The 24,277-nt window shown below is 34.4% G+C and overlaps 1 protein-coding gene across 1 annotated transcript in view; it reads right to left on the bottom strand.

Moving 5' to 3' along the window:
- The window catches only part of LOC100372750 (uncharacterized), a 130,905-nt gene that overhangs the window by 23,527 nt on the left and 83,101 nt on the right, over positions 1-24,277 (bottom strand). The window contains exons 26-27 of the mRNA XM_085501554.1: positions 14,600-14,641; positions 13,643-14,141 (exon numbers count right to left, since the gene is read on the bottom strand). Coding sequence (XP_085357680.1) covers positions 13,643-14,141; positions 14,600-14,641 — 541 coding nt within the window. The remainder of the gene's footprint in view (positions 1-13,642; positions 14,142-14,599; positions 14,642-24,277) is intronic.

Raw genomic sequence — 24,277 nt, 5'->3', positions numbered from 1 at the left:
TCTCTCTGGTCTATTAAATACCCAGCTATAATGACACCTCTCTGGTCTATTAAACACACAGCTATAATGACCTCTCTCTGGTCTATTAAATACCCAGCTATGATGACCTCTCTCTGGTCTATTAAATACCCAGCTATGATGACCTCTCTCTGGTCTATTCAATATACAGCTATAATGATCTCTCTCTGGTCTATTAAATATACAGCTATGATGACCTCTCTCTGGTCTATTAAATATACAGCTATGATGACCTCTCTCTGGTCTATTAAATATACAGCTATGATGACCTCTCTCTGGTCTATTAAATATACAGCTATAATGATCTCTCTCTGGGCTATTAAATATACAGCTATGATGACCTCTCTCTGGTCTATTAAATATACAGCTATAATGATCTCTCTCTGGTCTATTAAATATACAGCTATGATGACCTCTCTCTGGTCTATTAAATATACAGCTATAATGATCTCTCTCTGGGCTATTAAATATACAGCTATGATAACCTCTCTCTGGCCTATTAAATATACAGCTATAATGATCTCTTTCTGGGCTATTAAATATACAGCTATGATGACCTCTCTCTGGTCTATTAACTATACACCTATAATGATCTCTCTCTGGTCTATTAAATATGAAGCTATAATGATCTCTCCCTGGGCTATTAAATATACAGCTATGATGACCTCTCTCTGGTCTATTAAATATACAGCTATAATGATCTCTCTGGTCTATTAACTATACACCTATAATGATCTCTCTCTGGTCTATTAAATATACAGCTATAATGATCTCTCTCTGGTCTATTAACTATACACCTATAATGATCTCTCTCTGGTCTATTAAATATACACCTATAATGATCTCTCTCTGGTCTATTAAATATACACCTATAATGATCTCTCTCTGGGCTATTAAATATACAGCTATGATGACCTCTCTCTGGTCTATTAAATATACAGCTATAATGATCTCTCTCTGGTCTATTAAATATACAGCTATAAGGATCTCTCTTTGGGCTATTAAATAGACAGCTATAATGATCTCTCTCTGGGCTATTAAATATACAGCTATGATGACCTCTCTCTGGTCTATTAAATATACAGCTATAATGATCTCTCTCTGGGCTATTAAATATACAGATATGATTACCTCTCTCTGGTCTATTAAATATACAGCTATAATGATCTCTTTCTGGGCTATTAAATATACAGCTATGATGACCTCTCTCTGGTCTATTAAATATACAGCTATAATGATCTCTCTCTGGTCTATTAAATATACAGCTATAATGATCTCTCTCTGGTCTATTAAATATACAGCTATAATGATCTCTCTCTGGGCTATTAAATATACAGCTATAATGATCTCTCTCTGGTCTATTAAATATACAGCTATAATGATCTCTCTCTGGTCTATTAAAAATAAATACACAGCTATAAGGATCTCACTCTGGTCTATTAAATATACAGCTATAATGATCTCTCTCTGGTCTATTAAATATACAGCTATAAGGATCTCACTCTGGGCTATTAAAAATACAGCTATAATGATCTCACTCTGGTCTATTAAATATACAGCTATAATGATCTCTCTCTGAGCTATTAAATATACAGCTATAAGGATCTCACTCTGGTCTATTAAATATACAGCTATAATGATCTCTCTCTGAGCTATTAAATATACAGCTATAAGGATCTCACTCTGGTCTATTAAATATACAGCTATAAGGATCTCACTCTGGGCTATTAAAAATACAGCTATAATGATCTCACTCTGGTCTATTAAATATACAGCTATAATGATCTCTCTCTGAGCTATTAAATATACAGCTATAAGGATCTCACTCTGGTCTATTAAATATACAGCTATAATGATCTCTCTCTGGGCTATTAAATATACAGCTATGATGACCTCTCTCTGGTCTATTAAATATACAGCTATAATAATCTCTCTGGTCTATTAAATATACAGCTATAATAATCTCTCTCTGGGCTATTAAATATACAGCTATGATTACCTCTCTCTGGTCTATTAAATATACAGCTATAATGATCTCTTTCTGGGCTATTAAATATACAGCTATGATGACCTCTCTCTGGTCTATTAAATATACAGCTATAATGATCTCTCTCTGGTCTATTAAATATACAGCTATAATGATCTCTCTCTGGTCTATTAAATATACAGCTATAATGATCTCTCTCTGGGCTATTAAATATACAGCTATAATGATCTCTCTCTGGTCTATTAAATACCCAGCTATAATGACACCTCTCTGGTCTATTAAACACACAGCTATAATGACCTCTTTCTGGTCTATTAAATACCCAGCTATGATAACCTCTCTCTGGTCTATTAAATACCCAGCTATGATGACCTCTCTCTGGTCTATTAAATATACAGCTATAATGATCTCTCTCTGAGCTATTAAATATACAGCTATAATGATCTCACTCTGGTCTATTAAATATACAGCTATAATGATCTCACTCTGGGCTATTAAAAATACAGCTATAAGGATCTCACTCTGGTCTATTAAATATACAGCTATAATGATCTCTCTCTGAGCTATTAAATATACAGCTATAAGGATCTCACTCTGGTCTATTAAATATACAGCTATAATGATCTCTCTCTGGGCTATTAAATATACAGCTATGATGACCTCTCTCTGGTCTATTAAATATACAGCTATAATAATCTCTCTGGTCTATTAAATATACAGCTATAATGATCTCTCTCTGGGCTATTAAATATACAGCTATGATTACCTCTCTCTGGTCTATTAAATATACAGCTATAATGATCTCTTTCTGGGCTATTAAATATACAGCTATGATGACCTCTCTCTGGTCTATTAAATATACAGCTATAATGATCTCTCTCTGGTCTATTAAATATACAGCTATAATGATCTCTCTCTGGTCTATTAAATATACAGCTATAATGATCTCTCTCTGGTCTATTAAATATACAGCTATAATAATCTCTCTGGTCTATTAAATATACAGCTATAATGATCTCTCTCTGGGCTATTAAATATACAGCTATGATTACCTCTCTCTGGTCTATTAAATATACAGCTATAATGATCTCTTTCTGGGCTATTAAATATACAGCTATGATGACCTCACTCTGGTCTATTAAATATACAGCTATAATGATCTCTCTCTGGTCTATTAAATATACAGCTATAATGATCTCTCTCTGGTCTATTAAATATACAGCTATAAGGATCTCACTCTGGTCTATTAAATATACAGCTATAATGATCTCTCTCTGAGCTATTAAATATACAGCTATAAGGATCTCACTCTGGTCTATTAAATATACAGCTATAAGGATCTCACTCTGGGCTATTAAAAATACAGCTATAATGATCTCACTCTGGTCTATTAAATATACAGCTATAATGATCTCTCTCTGAGCTATTAAATATACAGCTATAAGGATCTCACTCTGGTCTATTAAATATACAGCTATAATGATCTCTCTCTGGGCTATTAAATATACAGCTATGATGACCTCTCTCTGGTCTATTAAATATACAGCTATAATAATCTCTCTGGTCTATTAAATATACAGCTATAATGATCTCTCTCTGGGCTATTAAATATACAGCTATGATTACCTCTCTCTGGTCTATTAAATATACAGCTATAATGATCTCTTTCTGGGCTATTAAATATACAGCTATGATGACCTCTCTCTGGTCTATTAAATATACAGCTATAATGATCTCTCTCTGGTCTATTAAATATACAGCTATAATGATCTCTCTCTGGTCTATTAAATATACAGCTATAATGATCTCTCTCTGGTCTATTAAATATACAGCTATAATAATCTCTCTGGTCTATTAAATATACAGCTATAATGATCTCTCTCTGGGCTATTAAATATACAGCTATGATTACCTCTCTCTGGTCTATTAAATATACAGCTATAATGATCTCTTTCTGGGCTATTAAATATACAGCTATGATGACCTCTCTCTGGTCTATTAAATATACAGCTATAATGATCTCTCTCTGGTCTATTAAATATACAGCTATAATGATCTCTCTCTGGTCTATTAAATATACAGCTATAATGATCTCTCTCTGGGCTATTAAATATACAGCTATAATGATCTCTCTCTGGTCTATTAAATACCCAGCTATAATGACACCTCTCTGGTCTATTAAACACACAGCTATAATGACCTCTTTCTGGTCTATTAAATACCCAGCTATGATAACCTCTCTCTGGTCTATTAAATACCCAGCTATGATGACCTCTCTCTGGTCTATTAACTATACACCTATAATGATCTCTCTCTGGTCTATTAAATATAAAGCTATAATGATCTCTCCCTGGGCTATTAAATATACAGCTATGATGACCTCTCTCTGGTCTATTAAATATACAGCTATAATGATCTCTCTCTGGTCTATTAACTATACACCTATAATGATCTCTCTCTGGTCTATTAAATATACAGCTATAATGATCTCTCTCTGGTCTATTAACTATACACCTATAATGATCTCTCTCTGGTCTATTAAATATACACCTATAATGATCTCTCTCTGGGCTATTAAATATACAGCTATGATGACCTCTCTGGTCTATTAAATATACAGCAATAATGATCTCTCTCTGGTCTATTAAATATACAGCTATAAGGATCTCTCTCTGGGCTATTAAATATACAGCTATAATGATCTCTCTCTGGGCTATTAAATATACAGTTATGATGACCTCTCTCTGGTCTATTAAATATACAGCTATAATAATCTCTCTGGTCTATTAAATATACAGCTATAATAATCTCTCTCTGGGCTATTAAATATACAGCTATGATTACCTCTCTCTGGTCTATTAAATATACAGCTATAATGATCTCTTTCTGGGCTATTAAATATACAGCTATGATGACCTCTCTCTGGTCTATTAAATATACAGCTATAATGATCTCTCTCTGGTCTATTAAATATACAGCTATAATGATCTCTCTCTGGTCTATTAAATATACAGCTATAATGATCTCTCTCTGGGCTATTAAATATACAGCTATAATGATCTCTCTCTGGTCTATTAAATACCCAGCTATAATGACACCTCTCTGGTCTATTAAACACACAGCTATAATGACCTCTTTCTGGTCTATTAAATACCCAGCTATGATAACCTCTCTCTGGTCTATTAAATACCCAGCTATGATGACCTCTCTCTGGTCTATTAAATATACAGCTATAATGATCTCTCTCTGAGCTATTAAATATACAGCTATAATGATCTCACTCTGGTCTATTAAATATACAGCTATAATGATCTCACTCTGGGCTATTAAAAATACAGCTATAAGGATCTCACTCTGGTCTATTAAATATACAGCTATAATGATCTCTCTCTGAGCTATTAAATATACAGCTATAAGGATCTCACTCTGGTCTATTAAATATACAGCTATAATGATCTCTCTCTGGGCTATTAAATATACAGCTATGATGACCTCTCTCTGGTCTATTAAATATACAGCTATAATAATCTCTCTGGTCTATTAAATATACAGCTATAATGATCTCTCTCTGGGCTATTAAATATACAGCTATGATTACCTCTCTCTGGTCTATTAAATATACAGCTATAATGATCTCTTTCTGGGCTATTAAATATACAGCTATGATGACCTCTCTCTGGTCTATTAAATATACAGCTATAATGATCTCTCTCTGGTCTATTAAATATACAGCTATAATGATCTCTCTCTGGTCTATTAAATATACAGCTATAATGATCTCTCTCTGGTCTATTAAATATACAGCTATAATAATCTCTCTGGTCTATTAAATATACAGCTATAATGATCTCTCTCTGGGCTATTAAATATACAGCTATGATTACCTCTCTCTGGTCTATTAAATATACAGCTATAATGATCTCTTTCTGGGCTATTAAATATACAGCTATGATGACCTCACTCTGGTCTATTAAATATACAGCTATAATGATCTCTCTCTGGTCTATTAAATATACAGCTATAATGATCTCTCTCTGGTCTATTAAATATACAGCTATAAGGATCTCACTCTGGTCTATTAAATATACAGCTATAATGATCTCTCTCTGAGCTATTAAATATACAGCTATAAGGATCTCACTCTGGTCTATTAAATATACAGCTATAAGGATCTCACTCTGGGCTATTAAAAATACAGCTATAATGATCTCACTCTGGTCTATTAAATATACAGCTATAATGATCTCTCTCTGAGCTATTAAATATACAGCTATAAGGATCTCACTCTGGTCTATTAAATATACAGCTATAATGATCTCTCTCTGGGCTATTAAATATACAGCTATGATGACCTCTCTCTGGTCTATTAAATATACAGCTATAATAATCTCTCTGGTCTATTAAATATACAGCTATAATGATCTCTCTCTGGGCTATTAAATATACAGCTATGATTACCTCTCTCTGGTCTATTAAATATACAGCTATAATGATCTCTTTCTGGGCTATTAAATATACAGCTATGATGACCTCTCTCTGGTCTATTAAATATACAGCTATAATGATCTCTCTCTGGTCTATTAAATATACAGCTATAATGATCTCTCTCTGGTCTATTAAATATACAGCTATAATGATCTCTCTCTGGTCTATTAAATATACAGCTATAATAATCTCTCTGGTCTATTAAATATACAGCTATAATGATCTCTCTCTGGGCTATTAAATATACAGCTATGATTACCTCTCTCTGGTCTATTAAATATACAGCTATAATGATCTCTTTCTGGGCTATTAAATATACAGCTATGATGACCTCTCTCTGGTCTATTAAATATACAGCTATAATGATCTCTCTCTGGTCTATTAAATATACAGCTATAATGATCTCTCTCTGGTCTATTAAATATACAGCTATAATGATCTCTCTCTGGGCTATTAAATATACAGCTATAATGATCTCTCTCTGGTCTATTAAATACCCAGCTATAATGACACCTCTCTGGTCTATTAAACACACAGCTATAATGACCTCTTTCTGGTCTATTAAATACCCAGCTATGATAACCTCTCTCTGGTCTATTAAATACCCAGCTATGATGACCTCTCTCTGGTCTATTAACTATACACCTATAATGATCTCTCTCTGGTCTATTAAATATAAAGCTATAATGATCTCTCCCTGGGCTATTAAATATACAGCTATGATGACCTCTCTCTGGTCTATTAAATATACAGCTATAATGATCTCTCTCTGGTCTATTAACTATACACCTATAATGATCTCTCTCTGGTCTATTAAATATACAGCTATAATGATCTCTCTCTGGTCTATTAACTATACACCTATAATGATCTCTCTCTGGTCTATTAAATATACACCTATAATGATCTCTCTCTGGGCTATTAAATATACAGCTATGATGACCTCTCTGGTCTATTAAATATACAGCTATAATGATCTCTCTCTGGTCTATTAAATATACAGCTATAAGGATCTCTCTCTGGGCTATTAAATATACAGCTATAATGATCTCTCTCTGGGCTATTAAATATACAGTTATGATGACCTCTCTCTGGTCTATTAAATATAAAGCTATAATGATCTCTCCCTGGGCTATTAAATATACAGCTATGATGACCTCTCTCTGGTCTATTAAATATACAGCTATAATGATCTCTCTCTGGTCTATTAACTATACACCTATAATGATCTCTCTCTGGTCTATTAAATATACAGCTATAATGATCTCTCTCTGGGCTATTAAATATACAGCTATGATTACCTCTCTCTGGTCTATTAAATATACAGCTATAATGATCTCTCTGGTCTATTAAATATACAGCTATAAGGATCTCTCTCTGGTCTATTAAATATACAGCTATAATGATCTCTCTCTGGTCTATTAAATATACAGATATAATGATCTCTCTCTGGTCTATTAAATATACAGCTATAATCATCTCTCTCTGGTCTATTAAATATACAGCTATAATGATCTCTTTCTCGTCTATTAAACATACAGCTATAAGGATATGTCTCTGGTCTATTAAATATACAGCTATAAGGATCTCTCTCTGGTCTATTAAATATACAGCTATAATGATCTCTCTCTGGTCTATTAAATATACAGCTATAATGATCTCTCTCTGGTCTATTAAATATACAGCTATAATGATCTCTCTCTGGGCTATTAAATATACAGCTATGATGACCTCTCTCTGGTCTATTAAATATACAGCTATAATGATCTCTCTCTGGTCTATTAAATATACAGCTATAAGGATCTCTCTCTGGGCTATTAAATATACAGCTATAATGATCTCTCTCTGGTCTATTAAATATACAGCTATAATGATCTCTCTCTGGTCTATTAAAAATACAGCTATAATGATCTCTCTCTGGTCTATTAAATATACAGCTATAAGGATCTCACTCTGGTCTATTAAATATACAGCTATAATGATCTCTCTCTGGTCTATTAAATATACAGCTATAATGATCTCTCTCTGGTCTATTAAATATACAGCTATAAGGATCTCACTCTGGTCTATTAAATATACAGCTATAATGATCTCTCTCTGGTCTATTAAATATACAGCTATAAGGATCTCTCTCTGGTCTATTAAATATACAGCTATAATGATCTCTCTCTGGTCTATTAAATATACAGCTATAAGGATCTCTCTCTGGTCTATTAAATATACAGCTATAATGATCTCTCTCTGGTCTATTAAATATACAGCTATAATGATCTCTCTCTGGTCTATTAAATATACAGCTATAAGGATCTCTGGGCTATTAAATATACAGCTATGATGACCTCTCTCTGGTCTATTAAATATACAGCTATAATGATCTCTCTCTGGTCTATTAACTATACACCTATAATGATCTCTCTCTGGTCTATTAAATATACAGCTATAATGAACTCTCTCTGGTCTATTAACTATACACCTATAATGATCTCTCTCTGGTCTATTAAATATACACCTATAATGATCTCTCTCTGGTCTATTAAATATACAGCTATAATGATCTCTCTCTGGGCTATTAAATATACAGCTATGATGACCTCTCTCTGGTCTATTAAATATACAGCTATAATGATCTCTCTCTGGTCTATTAAATATACAGCTATAAGGATCTATCTCTGGGCTATTAAATATACAGCTATAATGATCTCTCTCTGGTCTATTAAATATACAGCTATAATGATCTCTCTCTGGTCTATTAAATATACAGCTATAAGGATCTCACTCTGGTCTATTAAATATACAGCTATAATGATCTCTCTCTGGTCTATTAAATATACAGCTATAATGATCTCTCTCTGGTCTATTAAATATACAGCTATAAGGATCTCACTCTGGTCTATTAAATATACAGCTATAAGGATCTCACTCTGGTCTATTAAATATACAGCTATAATGATCTCTCTGGTCTATTAAATATACAGCTATAAGGATCTCTCTCTGGTCTATTAAATATACAGCTATAATGATCTCTCTCTGGTCTATTAAATATACAGATATAATGATCTCTCTCTGGTCTATTAAATATACAGCTATAATCATCTCTCTCTGGTCTATTAAATATACAGCTATAATGATCTCTTTCTCGTCTATTAAATATACAGCTATAAGGATATGTCTCTGGTCTATTAAATATACAGCTATAAGGATCTCTCTCTGGTCTATTAAATATACAGCTATAATGATCTCTCTCTGGTCTATTAAATATACAGCTATAATGATCTCTCTCTGGTCTATTAAATATACAGCTATAATGATCTCTCTCTGGGCTATTAAATATACAGCTATGATGACCTCTCTCTGGTCTATTAAATATACAGCTATAATGATCTCTCTCTGGTCTATTAAATATACAGCTATAAGGATCTCTCTCTAAGCTATTAAATATACAGCTATAATGATCTCTCTCTGGTCTATTAAATATACAGCTATAATGATCTCTCTCTGGTCTATTAAAAATACAGCTATAATGATCTCTCTCTGGTCTATTAAATATACAGCTATAAGGATCTCACTCTGGTCTATTAAATATACAGCTATAATGATCTCTCTCTGGTCTATTAAATATACAGCTATAATGATCTCTCTCTGGTCTATTAAATATACAGCTATAAGGATCTCACTCTGGTCTATTAAATATACAGCTATAATGATCTCTCTCTCTGGTCTATTAAATATACAGCTATAAGGATCTCTCTCTGGTCTATTAAATATACAGCTATAATGATCTCTCTCCTGTCTATTAAATATACAGCTATAAGGATCTCTCTCTGGTCTATTAAATATACAGCTATAATGATCTCTCTCTGGTCTATTAAATATACAGCTATAATGATCTCTCTCTGGTCTATTAAATATACAGCTATAAGGATCTCACTCTGGGCTATTAAATATACAGCTATGATGACCTCTCTCTGGTCTATTAAATATACAGCTATAATGATCTCTCTCTGGTCTATTAACTATACACCTATAATGATCTCTCTCTGGTCTATTAAATATACAGCTATAATGAACTCTCTCTGGTCTATTAACTATACACCTATAATGATCTCTCTCTGGTCTATTAAATATACACCTATAATGATCTCTCTCTGGTCTATTAAATATACAGCTATAATGATCTCTCTCTGGTCTATTAAATATACAGCTATAATGATCTCTCTCTGGGCTATTAAATATACAGCTATGATGACCTCTCTCTGGTCTATTAAATATACAGCTATAATGATCTCTCTCTGGTCTATTAAATATACAGCTATAAGGGATCTCTCTCTGGGCTATTAAATATACAGCTATAATGATCTCTCTCTGGTCTATTAAATATACAGCTATAATGATCTCTCTCTGGTCTATTAAATATACAGCTATAAGGATCTCACTCTGGTCTATTAAATATACAGCTATAATGATCTCTCTCTGGTCTATTAAATATACAGCTATAATGATCTCTCTCTGGTCTATTAAATATACAGCTATAAGGATCTCACTCTGGTCTATTAAATATACAGCTATAATGATCTCTCTCTGGTCTATTAAATATACAGCTATAAGGATCTCTCTCTGGTCTATTAAATATACAGCTATAATGATCTCTCTCTGGTCTATTAAATATACAGCTATAATGATCTCTCTCTGGTCTATTAAATATACAGCTATAAGGATCTCTCTCTGGTCTATTAAATATACAGCTATAATCATCTCTCTCTGGTCTATTAAATATACAGCTATAAGGATATGTCTCTGGTCTATTAAATATACAGCTATAATGATCTCTCTCTGGTCTATTAAATATACAGCTATAATGATCTCTTTCTGGTCTATTAAATATACAGCTATAAGGATATGTCTCTGGTCTATTAAATATACAGCTATAATGATCTCTCTCTGGTCTATTAAATATACAGCTATAATGATCTCTCTCTGGTCTATTAAATATACAGCTATAATGATCTCTCTCTGGGCTATTAAATATACAGCTATGATGACCTCTCTCTGGTCTATTAAATATACAGCTATAATGATCTCTCTCTGGTCTATTAAATATACAGCTATAAGGATCTCTCTCTGGGCTATTAAATATACAGCTATAATGATCTCTCTCTGGTCTATTAAATATACAGCTATAATGATCTCTCTCTGGTCTATTAAAAATACAGCTATAATGATCTCTCTCTGGTCTATTAAATATACAGCTATAAGGATCTCACTCTGGTCTATTAAATATACAGCTATAATGATCTCTCTCTGGTCTATTAAATATACAGCTATAATGATCTCTCTCTGGTCTATTAAATATACAGCTATAAGGATCTCACTCTGGTCTATTAAATATACAGCTATAATGATCTCTCTCTGGTCTATTAAATATACAGCTATAAGGATCTCTCTCTCTGGTCTATTAAATATACAGCTATAATGATCTCTCTCTGGTCTATTAAATATACAGCTATAAGGATCTCTCTCTGGTCTATTAAATATACAGCTATAATGATCTCTCTCTGGTCTATTAAATATACAGCTATAATGATCTCTCTCTGGTCTATTAAATATACAGCTATAAGGATCTCTCTCTGGTCTATTAAATATACAGCTATAATCATCTCTCTCTGGTCTATTAAATATACAGCTATAAGGATATGTCTCTGGTCTATTAAATATACAGCTATAATGATCTCTCTCTGGTCTATTAAATATACAGCTATAATGATCTCTTTCTGGTCTATTAAATATACAGCTATAAGGATATGTCTCTGGTCTATTAAATATACAGCTATAATGATCTCTCTCTGGTCTATTAAATATACAGCTATAATGATCTCTCTCTCTGGTCTATTAAATATACAGCTATAATGATCTCTCTCTGGTCTATTAAATATACAGCTATAAGGATCTCTCTCTGGTCTATTAAATATACAGCTATAATGATCTCTCTCTGGTCTATTAAATATACAGCTATAATGATCTCTCTCTGGTCTATTAAATATACAGCTATAAGGATCTCTCTCTGGTCTATTAAATATACAGCTATAATCATCTCTCTCTGGTCTATTAAATATACAGCTATAAGGATATGTCTCTGGTCTATTAAATATACAGCTATAATGATCTCTCTCTGGTCTATTAAATATACAGCTATAATGATCTCTTTCTGGTCTATTAAATATACAGCTATAAGGATATGTCTCTGGTCTATTAAATATACAGCTATAATGATCTCTCACTGGTCTATTAAATATACAGCTATAATGATCTCTCTCTGGTCTATTAAATATACAGCTATAATGATCTCTCTCTGGGCTATTAAATATACAGCTATGATGACCTCTCTCTGGTCTATTAAATATACAGCTATAATGATCTCTCTCTGGTCTATTAAATATACAGCTATAAGGATCTCTCTCTGGGCTATTAAATATACAGCTATAATGATCTCTCTCTGGTCTATTAAATATACAGCTATAATGATCTCTCTCTGGTCTATTAAAAATACAGCTATAATGATCTCTCTCTGGTCTATTAAATATACAGCTATAAGGATCTCACTCTGGTCTATTAAATATACAGCTATAATGATCTCTCTCTGGTCTATTAAATATACAGCTATAATGATCTCTCTCTGGTCTATTAAATATACAGCTATAAGGATCTCACTCTGGTCTATTAAATATACAGCTATAATGATCTCTCTCTGGTCTATTAAATATACAGCTATAAGGATCTCTCTCTGGTCTATTAAATATACAGCTATAATGATCTCTCTCTGGTCTATTAAATATACAGCTATAAGGATCTCTCTCTGGTCTATTAAATATACAGCTATAATGATCTCTCTCTGGTCTATTAAATATACAGCTATAATGATCTCTTTCTGGTCTATTAAATATACAGCTATAAGGATATGTCTCTGGTCTATTAAATATACAGCTATAATGATCTCTCTCTGGTCTATTAAATATACAGCTATAATGATCTCTCTCTGGTCTATTAAATATACAGCTATAATGATCTCTCTCTGGTCTATTAAATATACAGCTATAATGATCTCTCTCTGGTCTATTAAATAAAAAGCTGATGAGCAAAACTAGCATAAAAACTTACCTTTTACTTTTGTATCTTTTGATGAGAAAGAAAACGATAATCGATGTAGATACAATGATGACTAGGATTACAGCAATGACAATATACACTACAATTGATGGACGTGTTGTTGGTCCAATATAATCACTCTCATATGAGATGTCAAAGCCACTTCCTTCATTTATGTCATTTGTAACAAATGTTATGATGACAGCATTGCTCATTGTTTGGATGAATTGCATTGCATAACGTTTTCTACGCTGGGACACTTGGTCATTTGAGTCCCACAACACCACTGACTCAACACCATTGCCATCATAAACAGTCAACTGATCATCCATGACATCAACATTATTGAAGGAAATACCAATAGTAGTCTCACCAGGGGATACCAGCCAAGTACATATTAGATTAGATGGATATTTATTTGGATAATAAGGAGATTTTATTCTGCCTTTGATTGTCTCTTCTTGCGAAAAAGTATCTTGAATCACCTCATTTGATGAATATACACAACATTCTAAAAAAAAAAAACAATAGTATATTAGGTACTTTATTTAGCTTTGCTCAGAATTGGAATTTGGTAATAATTTTAGTAGTAGTCATTTGATGGTAAATTTAAGTGAGCTTTCAGTGTAATTGTAATACTCGGTAGTAGGTATTGGGTGATAATTTTAGCAACAACCAATCAGAAGTAAGTTTAGTAGAATTTTAACATATTCAAATGACTGTATTTGGTGCTAAATAACTGCACCCAACTAATCTGCAGAAAAATAAATTAATATAAATGTGCATACAGCTTTTCTGTTTGAAATACACACATACAATATCAAAGAAATCTGACTAGTTCTATTCAATAAAAACTCAAAAAAGCCTTTTTACCAACAATTATAGAAATATTCACTAAAATTAGAGAATTGAAGGTATTGTCACAAAGGTACCCAAGGTACATTTCTAGTGAGAAACCTATTAACTCACGTTGTATTACTGGACCAGCATGTATAACAGGCAACTCATCACCTAGGTAACCAAACACATTTGAACTATTTATGAAATTGTGACTGCACACAACAGGAATCAATTTAATATTAACAATTTTAAAATGCCATAAAACTTACAAATGTTTGCACATGTCACCATACATTACAGACTGCTGAATGTTGACATGTTAGTGCTTTAAAGCTTACTAATGTTTGCACATGTCACCATACATTACAGACTGCTGAATGTTGACATGTTAGTGCTTTAAAGCTTACTAATGTTTACATGTCACCATACATTACAGACTGCTGAATGTTGACATGTTAGTGCTTTAAAGCTTACTAATGTTTGCACATGTCACCATACATTACAGACTGCTGAATGTTGACATGTTAGTGCCTTAAAGCTTACTAATGTTTGCACATGTCACCATACATTACAGACTGCTGAATGTTGACATGTGAGTGTCTTGAAGCTTACTAATGTTTGCACATGTCGCCATACCTTACAGACTGCTGAATGCTGACATGCCAGTGTCTTGAGGCTTACTAATGTTTGCACATGTCACCATATATTACAGACTGCTGAATGCTGACATGTCAGTGTCGTGAAGCTTATTAATGTTTACATGTCAGTGTCTTGAAGTTTACTAATGTTTGCACATGTCGCCATACCTTACAGAATGCTGACATGCCAGTGTCTTGAGGCTTACTAATGTTTGCACATGTCACCATACATTACAGACTGCTGAATGCTGACATGTCAGTGCTTTAAAGCTTACTAATGTTTGCACATGTCACCATACATTACAGACTGCTGAATGCTGACATGTCAGTGCTTTAAAGCTTACTAATGTTTGCACATGTCACCATACATTACAGACTGCTGAATGTTGACATGTAGGTGCTTTAAAGCTTACTAATGTTTGCACATGTCACCATACATTACAGACTGCTGAATGTTGACATGTTAGTGCTTTAAAGCTTACTAATGTTTACATGTCACCATACATTACAGACTGCTGAATGTTGACATGTTAGTGCTTTAAAGCTTACTAATGTTTGCACATGTCACCATACATTACAGACTGCTGAATGCTGACATGTTAGTGCTTTAAAGCTTACTAATGTTTGCACATGTCACCATACATTACAGACTGCTGAATGTTGACATGTCAGTGCTTTAAAGCTTACTAATGTTTGCACATGTCACCATACATTACAGACTGCTGAATGTTGACATGTTAGTGCTTTAAAGCTTACTAATGTTTGCACATGTCACCATACATTACAGACATGTTAGTGCCTTAAAGCTTACTAATGTTTGCACATGTCACCATACATTACAGACTGCTGAATGTTGACATGTCAGTGCTTTAAAGCTTACTAATGTTTGCACATGTCACTATACATTACAGACTGCTGAATGTTGACATGTCAGTGCTTTAAAGCTTACTAATGTTTGCACATGTCACCATACATTACAGACTGCTGAATGTTGACATGTTAGTGCTTTAAAGCTTACTAATGTTTGCACATATCACCATACATTACAGACTGCTGAATGTTGACATGTTAGTGCTGTAAAGCTTACTAATGTTTGTACATGTCACCATACATTACAGACTGCTGAATGCTGACATGTCAGTGCTTTAAAGCTTACTAATGTTTGCACATGTCACCATACATTACAGACTGCTGAATGCTGACATGTCAGTGCTTTAAAGCTTACTAATGTTTGCACATGTCACCATACATTACAGACTGCTGAATGCTGACATGTCAGTGCTTTAAAGCTTACTAATGTTTGCACATGTCACCATACATTACAGACTGCTGAATGTTGACATGTTAGTGCTTTAAAGCTTACTAATGTTTGCACATGTCACCATACATTACAGACTGCTGAATGTTGACATGTTAGTGCTTTAAAGCTTACTAATGTTTGCACATGTCACCATACATTACAGACTGCTGAATGTTGACATGTTAGTGCTTTAAAGCTTACTAATGTTTGCACATATCACCATACATTACAGACTGCTGAATGTTGACATGTTAGTGCTTTAAAGCTTACTAATGTTTGTACATGTCACCATACATTACAGACTGCTGAATGTTGACATGTTAGTGCTTTAAAGCTTACTAATGTTTGCACATGTCACCATACATTACAGACTGCTGAATGTTGACATGTTAGTGCTTTAAAGCTTACTAATGTTTGCACATATCACCATACATTACAGACTGCTGAATGTTGACATGTTAGTGCTTTAAAGCTTACTAATGTTTGTACATGTCACCATACATTACAGACTGCTGAATGTTGACATGTTAGTGCTGTAAAGCTTACTAATGTTTGTACATGTCACCATACATTACAGACTGCAGAATGTTGACATGTCAGTGCTTTAAAGCTTACTAATGTTTGCACATGTCACCATACATTACAGACTGCTGAATATTGACATGTTAGTGCTTTAAAGCTTACTAATGTTTGCACATGTCACCATACATTACAGACTGCTGAATGTTGACATGTTAGTGCTTTAAATCTTACTAATGTTTGTACATGTCACCATACATTACAGACTGCTGAATGTTGACATGTCAGTGCTTAAAAGCTTACTAATGTTTGCACATGTAACAATACATTACAGACTGCTAAATGCTGACATGTCAGTGCTTTAAAGCTTATTAATGTTTGCACATGTCACCATACATTAGACTGCTGAATGTTGACATGTCATCGCCTTAAAACTTACTAATGTTTGCACATATCACCATACATTACAGACTGCTGAATGTTGACATGTCAGTGTCTTGAAGCTTACTAATGTTTGCACATGTCGCCATACCTTACAGACTGCTGAATGCTGACATGCCAGTGTCTTGAGGCTTACTAATGTTTGCACATGTCACCATATATTACAGACTGCTGAATGCTGACATGTCAGTGTCTTGAAGCTTACTAATGTTTGCACATGTCGCCATACCTTACAGAATGCTGACATGCCAGTGTCTTGAGGCTTACTAATGTTTGCACATGTCACCATACATTACAGACTGCTGAATACTGACATGTCAGTGCTTTAAAGCTTACTAATGTTTGCACATGTCACCATACATTACAGACTGTTGAATGTTGACATGTTAATGCTTTAAAGCTTACTAATGTTTGCACATGTCACCATACATTAGACTGCTGAATGCTGACATGTCAGTGCTTTAAACCTTACTAATGTTTGCACATGTCACCATACATTAGACTGCTGCATGTTGACATGTTAGTGCTTTAAAGCTTACTAATGTTTGCACATGTCACCATACATTACAGACTGCTGAATGCTGACATGTTAGTGCTTTAAAGCTTACTAATGTTTGCATATGTCACCATACATTACAGACTGCTGAATGTTGACATGTTAGTGCTTTAAAGCTTACTAATGTTTGCACATGTCACCATACATTACAGACTGCTGAATGTTGACATGTTAGTGCTTTAAAGCTTACTAATGTTTGCACATGTCACCATACATTACAGACTGCTGAATGTTGACATGTTAGTGCTTTAAAGCTTACTAATGTTTGCACATGTCACCATACATTACAGACTGCTGAATATTGACATGTTAGTGCTTTAAAGCTTACTAATGTTTGCACATGTCACCATACATTACAGACTGCTGAATGTTGACATGTCAGTGCCTTAAAGCTTACTAATGTTTGCACATGTCACCATACATTACAGACTGCTGAATGTTGACATGTCAGTGCTTTAAAGCTTACTAATGTTTGTACATGTCACCATACATTACAGACTGCTGAATGTTCACATGTTAGTGCTTTAAAGCTTACTAATGTTTGCACATGTCACCATACATTACAGACTGCTGAATGTTGACATGTCAGTGCCTTAAAGCTTACTAATGTTTGTACATGTCACCATACCATACAGACTGCTGAATGCTGACATGCCAGTGTCTTGAGGCTTACTAATGTTTGCACATGTCACCATATATTACAGACTGCTGAATGCTGACATGTCAGTGTCTTGAAGCTTATTAATGTTTACATGTCAGTGTCTTGAAGCTTACTAATGTTTGCACATGTCGCCATACCTTACAGAATGCTGACATGTCAGTGTCTTGAAGCTTATTAATGTTTACATGTCAGTGCCTTAAAGCTTACTAATGTTTGCACATGTCACCATACATTACAGACTGCTGAATGTTGACATGTCAGTGCTTTAAAGCTTACTAATGTTTGTACATGTCACCATACATTACAGACTGCTGAATGTTGACATGTTAGTGCTTTAAAGCTTACTAATGTTTGCACATGTCACCATACATTACAGACTGCTGAATGTTGACATGTCAGTGCCTTAAAGCTTACTAATGTTTGTACATGTCACCATACATTACAGACTGCTGAATATTGACATGTCAGTGCTTTAAAGCTTACTAATGAATGCACATGTCACCATACATTACAGACTGCTGAATGTTGACATGTCAGTGCTTTAAAGCTTACTAATGAATGCACATGTCACCATACATTACAGACTGCTGAATGTTGACATGTCAGTGCTTTAAAGCTTACTAATGAATGCACATGTCACCATACATTACAGACTGCTGAATGTTGACATGTCAGTGCTTTAAAGCTTACTAATGTTTGTACATGTCACCATACATTACAGACTGCTGAATATTGACATGTCAGTGCTTTAAAGCTTACTAATGAATGCACATGTCACCATACATTACAGACTGTTGAATGTTGACATGTCAGTGCTTTAAAGCTTACTAATGAATGCACATGTCACCATACATTACAGACTGCTGAATGTTGACATGTCAGTGCCTTAAAGCTTACTAATGTTTGTACATGTCACCATACATTACAGACTGCTGAATATTGACATGTCAGTGCTTTAAAGCTTACTAATGAATGCACATGTCACCATACATTACAGACTGCTGAATGTTGACATGTCAGTGCTTTAAAGCTTACTAATGAATGCACATGTCACCATACATTACAGACTGCTGAATGTTGACATGTCAGTGCTTTAAAGCTTACTAATGAATGCACATGTCACCATACATTACAGACTGCTGAATGCTGACATGTCAGTGCTTTAAAGCTTACTAATGTTTGCACATGTCACCATACATTACAGACTGCTGAATGTTGACATGTCATCGCCTTAAAACTTACTAATGTTTGCACATATCACCATACATTACAGACTGCTGAATGTTGACATGTCAGTGTCTTGAAGCTTACTAATGTTTGCACATGTCGCCATACCTTACAGACTGCTGAATGCTGACATGCCAGTGTCTTGAGGCTTACTAATGTTTGCACATGTCACCATATATTACAGACTGCTGAATGCTGACATGTCAGTGTCTTGAAGCTTACTAATGTTTGCACATGTCGCCATACCTTACAGAATGCTGACATGCCAGTGTCTTGAGGCTTACTAATGTTTGCACATGTCACCATACATTACAGACTGCTGAATACTGACATGTCAGTGCTTTAAAGCTTACTAATGTTTGCACATGTCACCATACATTACAGACTGTTGAATGTTGACATGTTAATGCTTTAAAGCTTACTAATGTTTGCACATGTCACCATACATTACAGACTGCTGAATGTTGACATGTTAGTGCTTTAAAGCTTACTAATGTTTGCACATGTCACCATACATTACAGACTGCTGAATGTTGACATGTTAGTGCTTTAAAGCTTACTAATGTTTGCACATGTCACCATACATTAGACTGCTGAATGCTGACATGTCAGTGCTTTAAAGCTTACTAATGTTTGCACATGTCACCATACATTAGACTGCTGCATGTTGACATGTTAGTGCTTTAAAGCTTACTAATGTTTGCACATGTCACCATACATTACAGACTGCTGAATGCTGACATGTTAGTGCTTTAAAGCTTACTAATGTTTGCATATGTCACCATACATTACAGACTGCTGAATGTTGACATGTTAGTGCTTTAAAGCTTACTAATGTTTGCACATGTCACCATACATTACAGACTGCTGAATGTTGACATGTTAGTGCTTTAAAGCTTACTAATGTTTGCACATGTCACCATACATTACAGACTGCTGAATGTTGACATGTTAGTGCTGTAAAGCTTACTAATGTTTGTACATGTCACCATACATTACAGACTGCAGAATGTTGACATGTCAGTGCTTTAAAGCTTACTAATGTTTGCACATGTCACCATACATTACAGACTGCTGAATATTGACATGTTAGTGCTTTAAAGCTTACTAATGTTTGCACATGTCACCATACATTACAGACTGCTGAATGTTGACATGTTAGTGCTTTAAAGCTTACTAATGTTTGCACATGTCACCATACATTACAGACTGCTGAATGTTGACATGTTAGTGCTTTAAAGCTTACTAATGTTTGCACATGTCACCATACATTACAGACTGCTGAATATTGACATGTTAGTGCTTTAAAGCTTACTAATGTTTGCACATGTCACCATACATTACAGACTGCTGAATGTTGACATGTCAGTGCCTTAAAGCTTACTAATGTTTGCACATGTCACCATACATTACAGACTGCTGAATGTTGACATGTCAGTGCTTTAAAGCTTACTAATGTTTGTACATGTCACCATACATTACAGACTGCTGAATGTTGACATGTTAGTGCTTTAAAGCTTACTAATGTTTGCACATGTCACCATACATTACAGACTGCTGAATGTTGACATGTCAGTGCCTTAAAGCTTACTAATGTTTGTACATGTCACCATACCATACAGACTGCTGAATGCTGACATGCCAGTGTCTTGAGGCTTACTAATGTTTGCACATGTCACCATATATTACAGACTGCTGAATGCTGACATGTCAGTGTCTTGAAGCTTATTAATGTTTACATGTCAGTGTCTTGAAGCTTACTAATGTTTGCACATGTCGCCATACCTTACAGAATGCTGACATGTCAGTGTCTTGAAGCTTATTAATGTTTACATGTCAGTGCCTTAAAGCTTACTAATGTTTGCACATGTCACCATACATTACAGACTGCTGAATGTTGACATGTCAGTGCTTTAAAGCTTACTAATGTTTGTACATGTCACCATACATTACAGACTGCTGAATGTTGACATGTTAGTGCTTTAAAGCTTACTAATGTTTGCACATGTCACCATACATTACAGACTGCTGAATGTTGACATGTCAGTGCCTTAAAGCTTACTAATGTTTGTACATGTCACCATACATTACAGACTGCTGAATATTGACATGTCAGTGCTTTAAAGCTTACTAATGAATGCACATGTCACCATACATTACAGACTGCTGAATGTTGACATGTCAGTGCTTTAAAGCTTACTAATGAATGCACATGTCACCATACATTACAGACTGCTGAATGTTGACATGTCAGTGCTTTAAAGCTTACTAATGAATGCACATGTCACCATACATTACAGACTGCTGAATGTTGACATGTCAGTGCTTTAAAGCTTACTAATGTTTGTACATGTCACCATACATTACAGACTGCTGAATGTTGACATGTCAGTGCTTTAAAGCTTACTAATGAATGCACATGTCACCATACATTACAGACTGCTGAATGTTGACATGTCAGTGTCTTGAAGCTTACTAATGTTTGCACATGTCGCCATACCTTACAGACTGCTGAATGCTGACATGCCAGTGTCTTGAGGCTTACTAATGTTTGCACATGTCACCATATATTACAGACTGCTGAATGCTGACATGTCAGTGTCTTGAAGCTTACTAATGTTTGCACATGTCGCCATACCTTACAGAATGCTGACATGCCAGTGTCTTGAGGCTTACTAATGTTTGCACATGTCACCATACATTACAGACTGCTGAATACTGACATGTCAGTGCTTTAAAGCTTACTAATGTTTGCACATGTCACCATACATTACAGACTGTTGAATGTTGACATGTTAATGCTTTAAAGCTTACTAATGTTTGCACATGTCACCATACATTACAGACTGCTGAATGTTGACATGTTAGTGCTTTAAAGCTTACTAATGTTTGCACATGTCACCATACATTACAGACTGCTGAATGTTGACATGTTAGTGCTTTAAAGCTTACTAATGTTTGCACATGTCACCATACATTACAGACTGCTGAATGTTGACATGTTAGTGCTTTAAAGCTTACTAATGTTTGCACATGTCACCATACATTAGACTGCTGAATGCTGACATGTCAGTGCTTTAAAGCTTACTAATGTTTGCACATGTCACCATACATTAGACTGCTGCATGTTGACATGTTAGTGCTTTAAAGCTTACTAATGTTTGCACATGTCACCATACATTACAGACTGCTGAATGCTGACATGTTAGTGCTTTAAAGCTTACTAATGTTTGCATATGTCACCATACATTACAGACTGCTGAATGTTGACATGTTAGTGCTTTAAAGCTTACTAATGTTTGCACATGTCACCATACATTACAGACTGCTGAATGTTGACATGTTAGTGCTTTAAAGCTTACTAATGTTTGCACATGTCACCATACATTAGACTGCTGAATGTTGACATGTTAGTGCTTTAAAGCTTACTAATGTTTGCACATGTCACCATACATTACAGACTGCTGAATATTGACATGTTAGTGCTTTAAAGCTTACTAATGTTTGCACATGTCACCATACATTACAGACTGCTGAATGTTGACATGTCAGTGCCTTAAAGCTTACTAATGTTTGCACATGTCACCATACATTACAGACTGCTGAATGTTGACATGTCAGTGCTTTAAAGCTTACTAATGTTTGTACATGTCACCATACATTACAGACTGCTGAATGTTGACATGTTAGTGCTTTAAAGCTTACTAATGTTTGCACATGTCACCATACATTACAGACTGCTGAATGTTGACATGTTAGTGCTTTAAAGCTTACTAATGTTTGCACATGTCACCATACATTACAGACTGCTGAATGTTGACATGTCAGTGCTTTAAAGCTTACTAATGTTTGTACATGTCACCATACATTACAGACTGCTGAATGTTGACATGTTAGTGCTTTAAAGCTTACTAATGTTTGCACATGTCACCATACATTACAGACTGCTGAATGTTGACATGTCAGTGCCTTAAAGCTTACTAATGTTTGTACATGTCACCATACCTTACAGACTGCTGAATGCTGACATGCCAGTGTCTTGAGGCTTACTAATGTTTGCACATGTCACCATATATTACAGACTGCTGAATGCTGACATGTCAGTGTCTTGAAGCTTATTAATGTTTACATGTCAGTGTCTTGAAGCTTACTAATGTTTGCACATGTCGCCATACCTTACAGAATGCTGACATGTCAGTGTCTTGAAGCTTATTAATGTTTACATGTCAGTGCCTTAAAGCTTACTAATGTTTGCACATGTCACCATACATTACAGACTGCTGAATGTTGACATGTCAGTGCTTTAAAGCTTACTAATGTTTGTACATGTCACCATACATTACAGACTGCTGAATGTTGACATGTTAGTGCTTTAAAGCTTACTAATGTTTGCACATGTCACCATACATTACAGACTGCTGAATGTTGACATGTCAGTGCCTTAAAGCTTACTAATGTTTGTACA

The sequence above is a fragment of the Saccoglossus kowalevskii genome, chromosome 7 (assembly GCF_978046115.1).
Source record: "Saccoglossus kowalevskii chromosome 7, keSacKowa6.1, whole genome shotgun sequence".
NCBI lineage: Eukaryota > Metazoa > Hemichordata > Enteropneusta > Harrimaniidae > Saccoglossus > Saccoglossus kowalevskii.
This window is presented reverse-complemented; position numbering and strand designations above follow the sequence as displayed.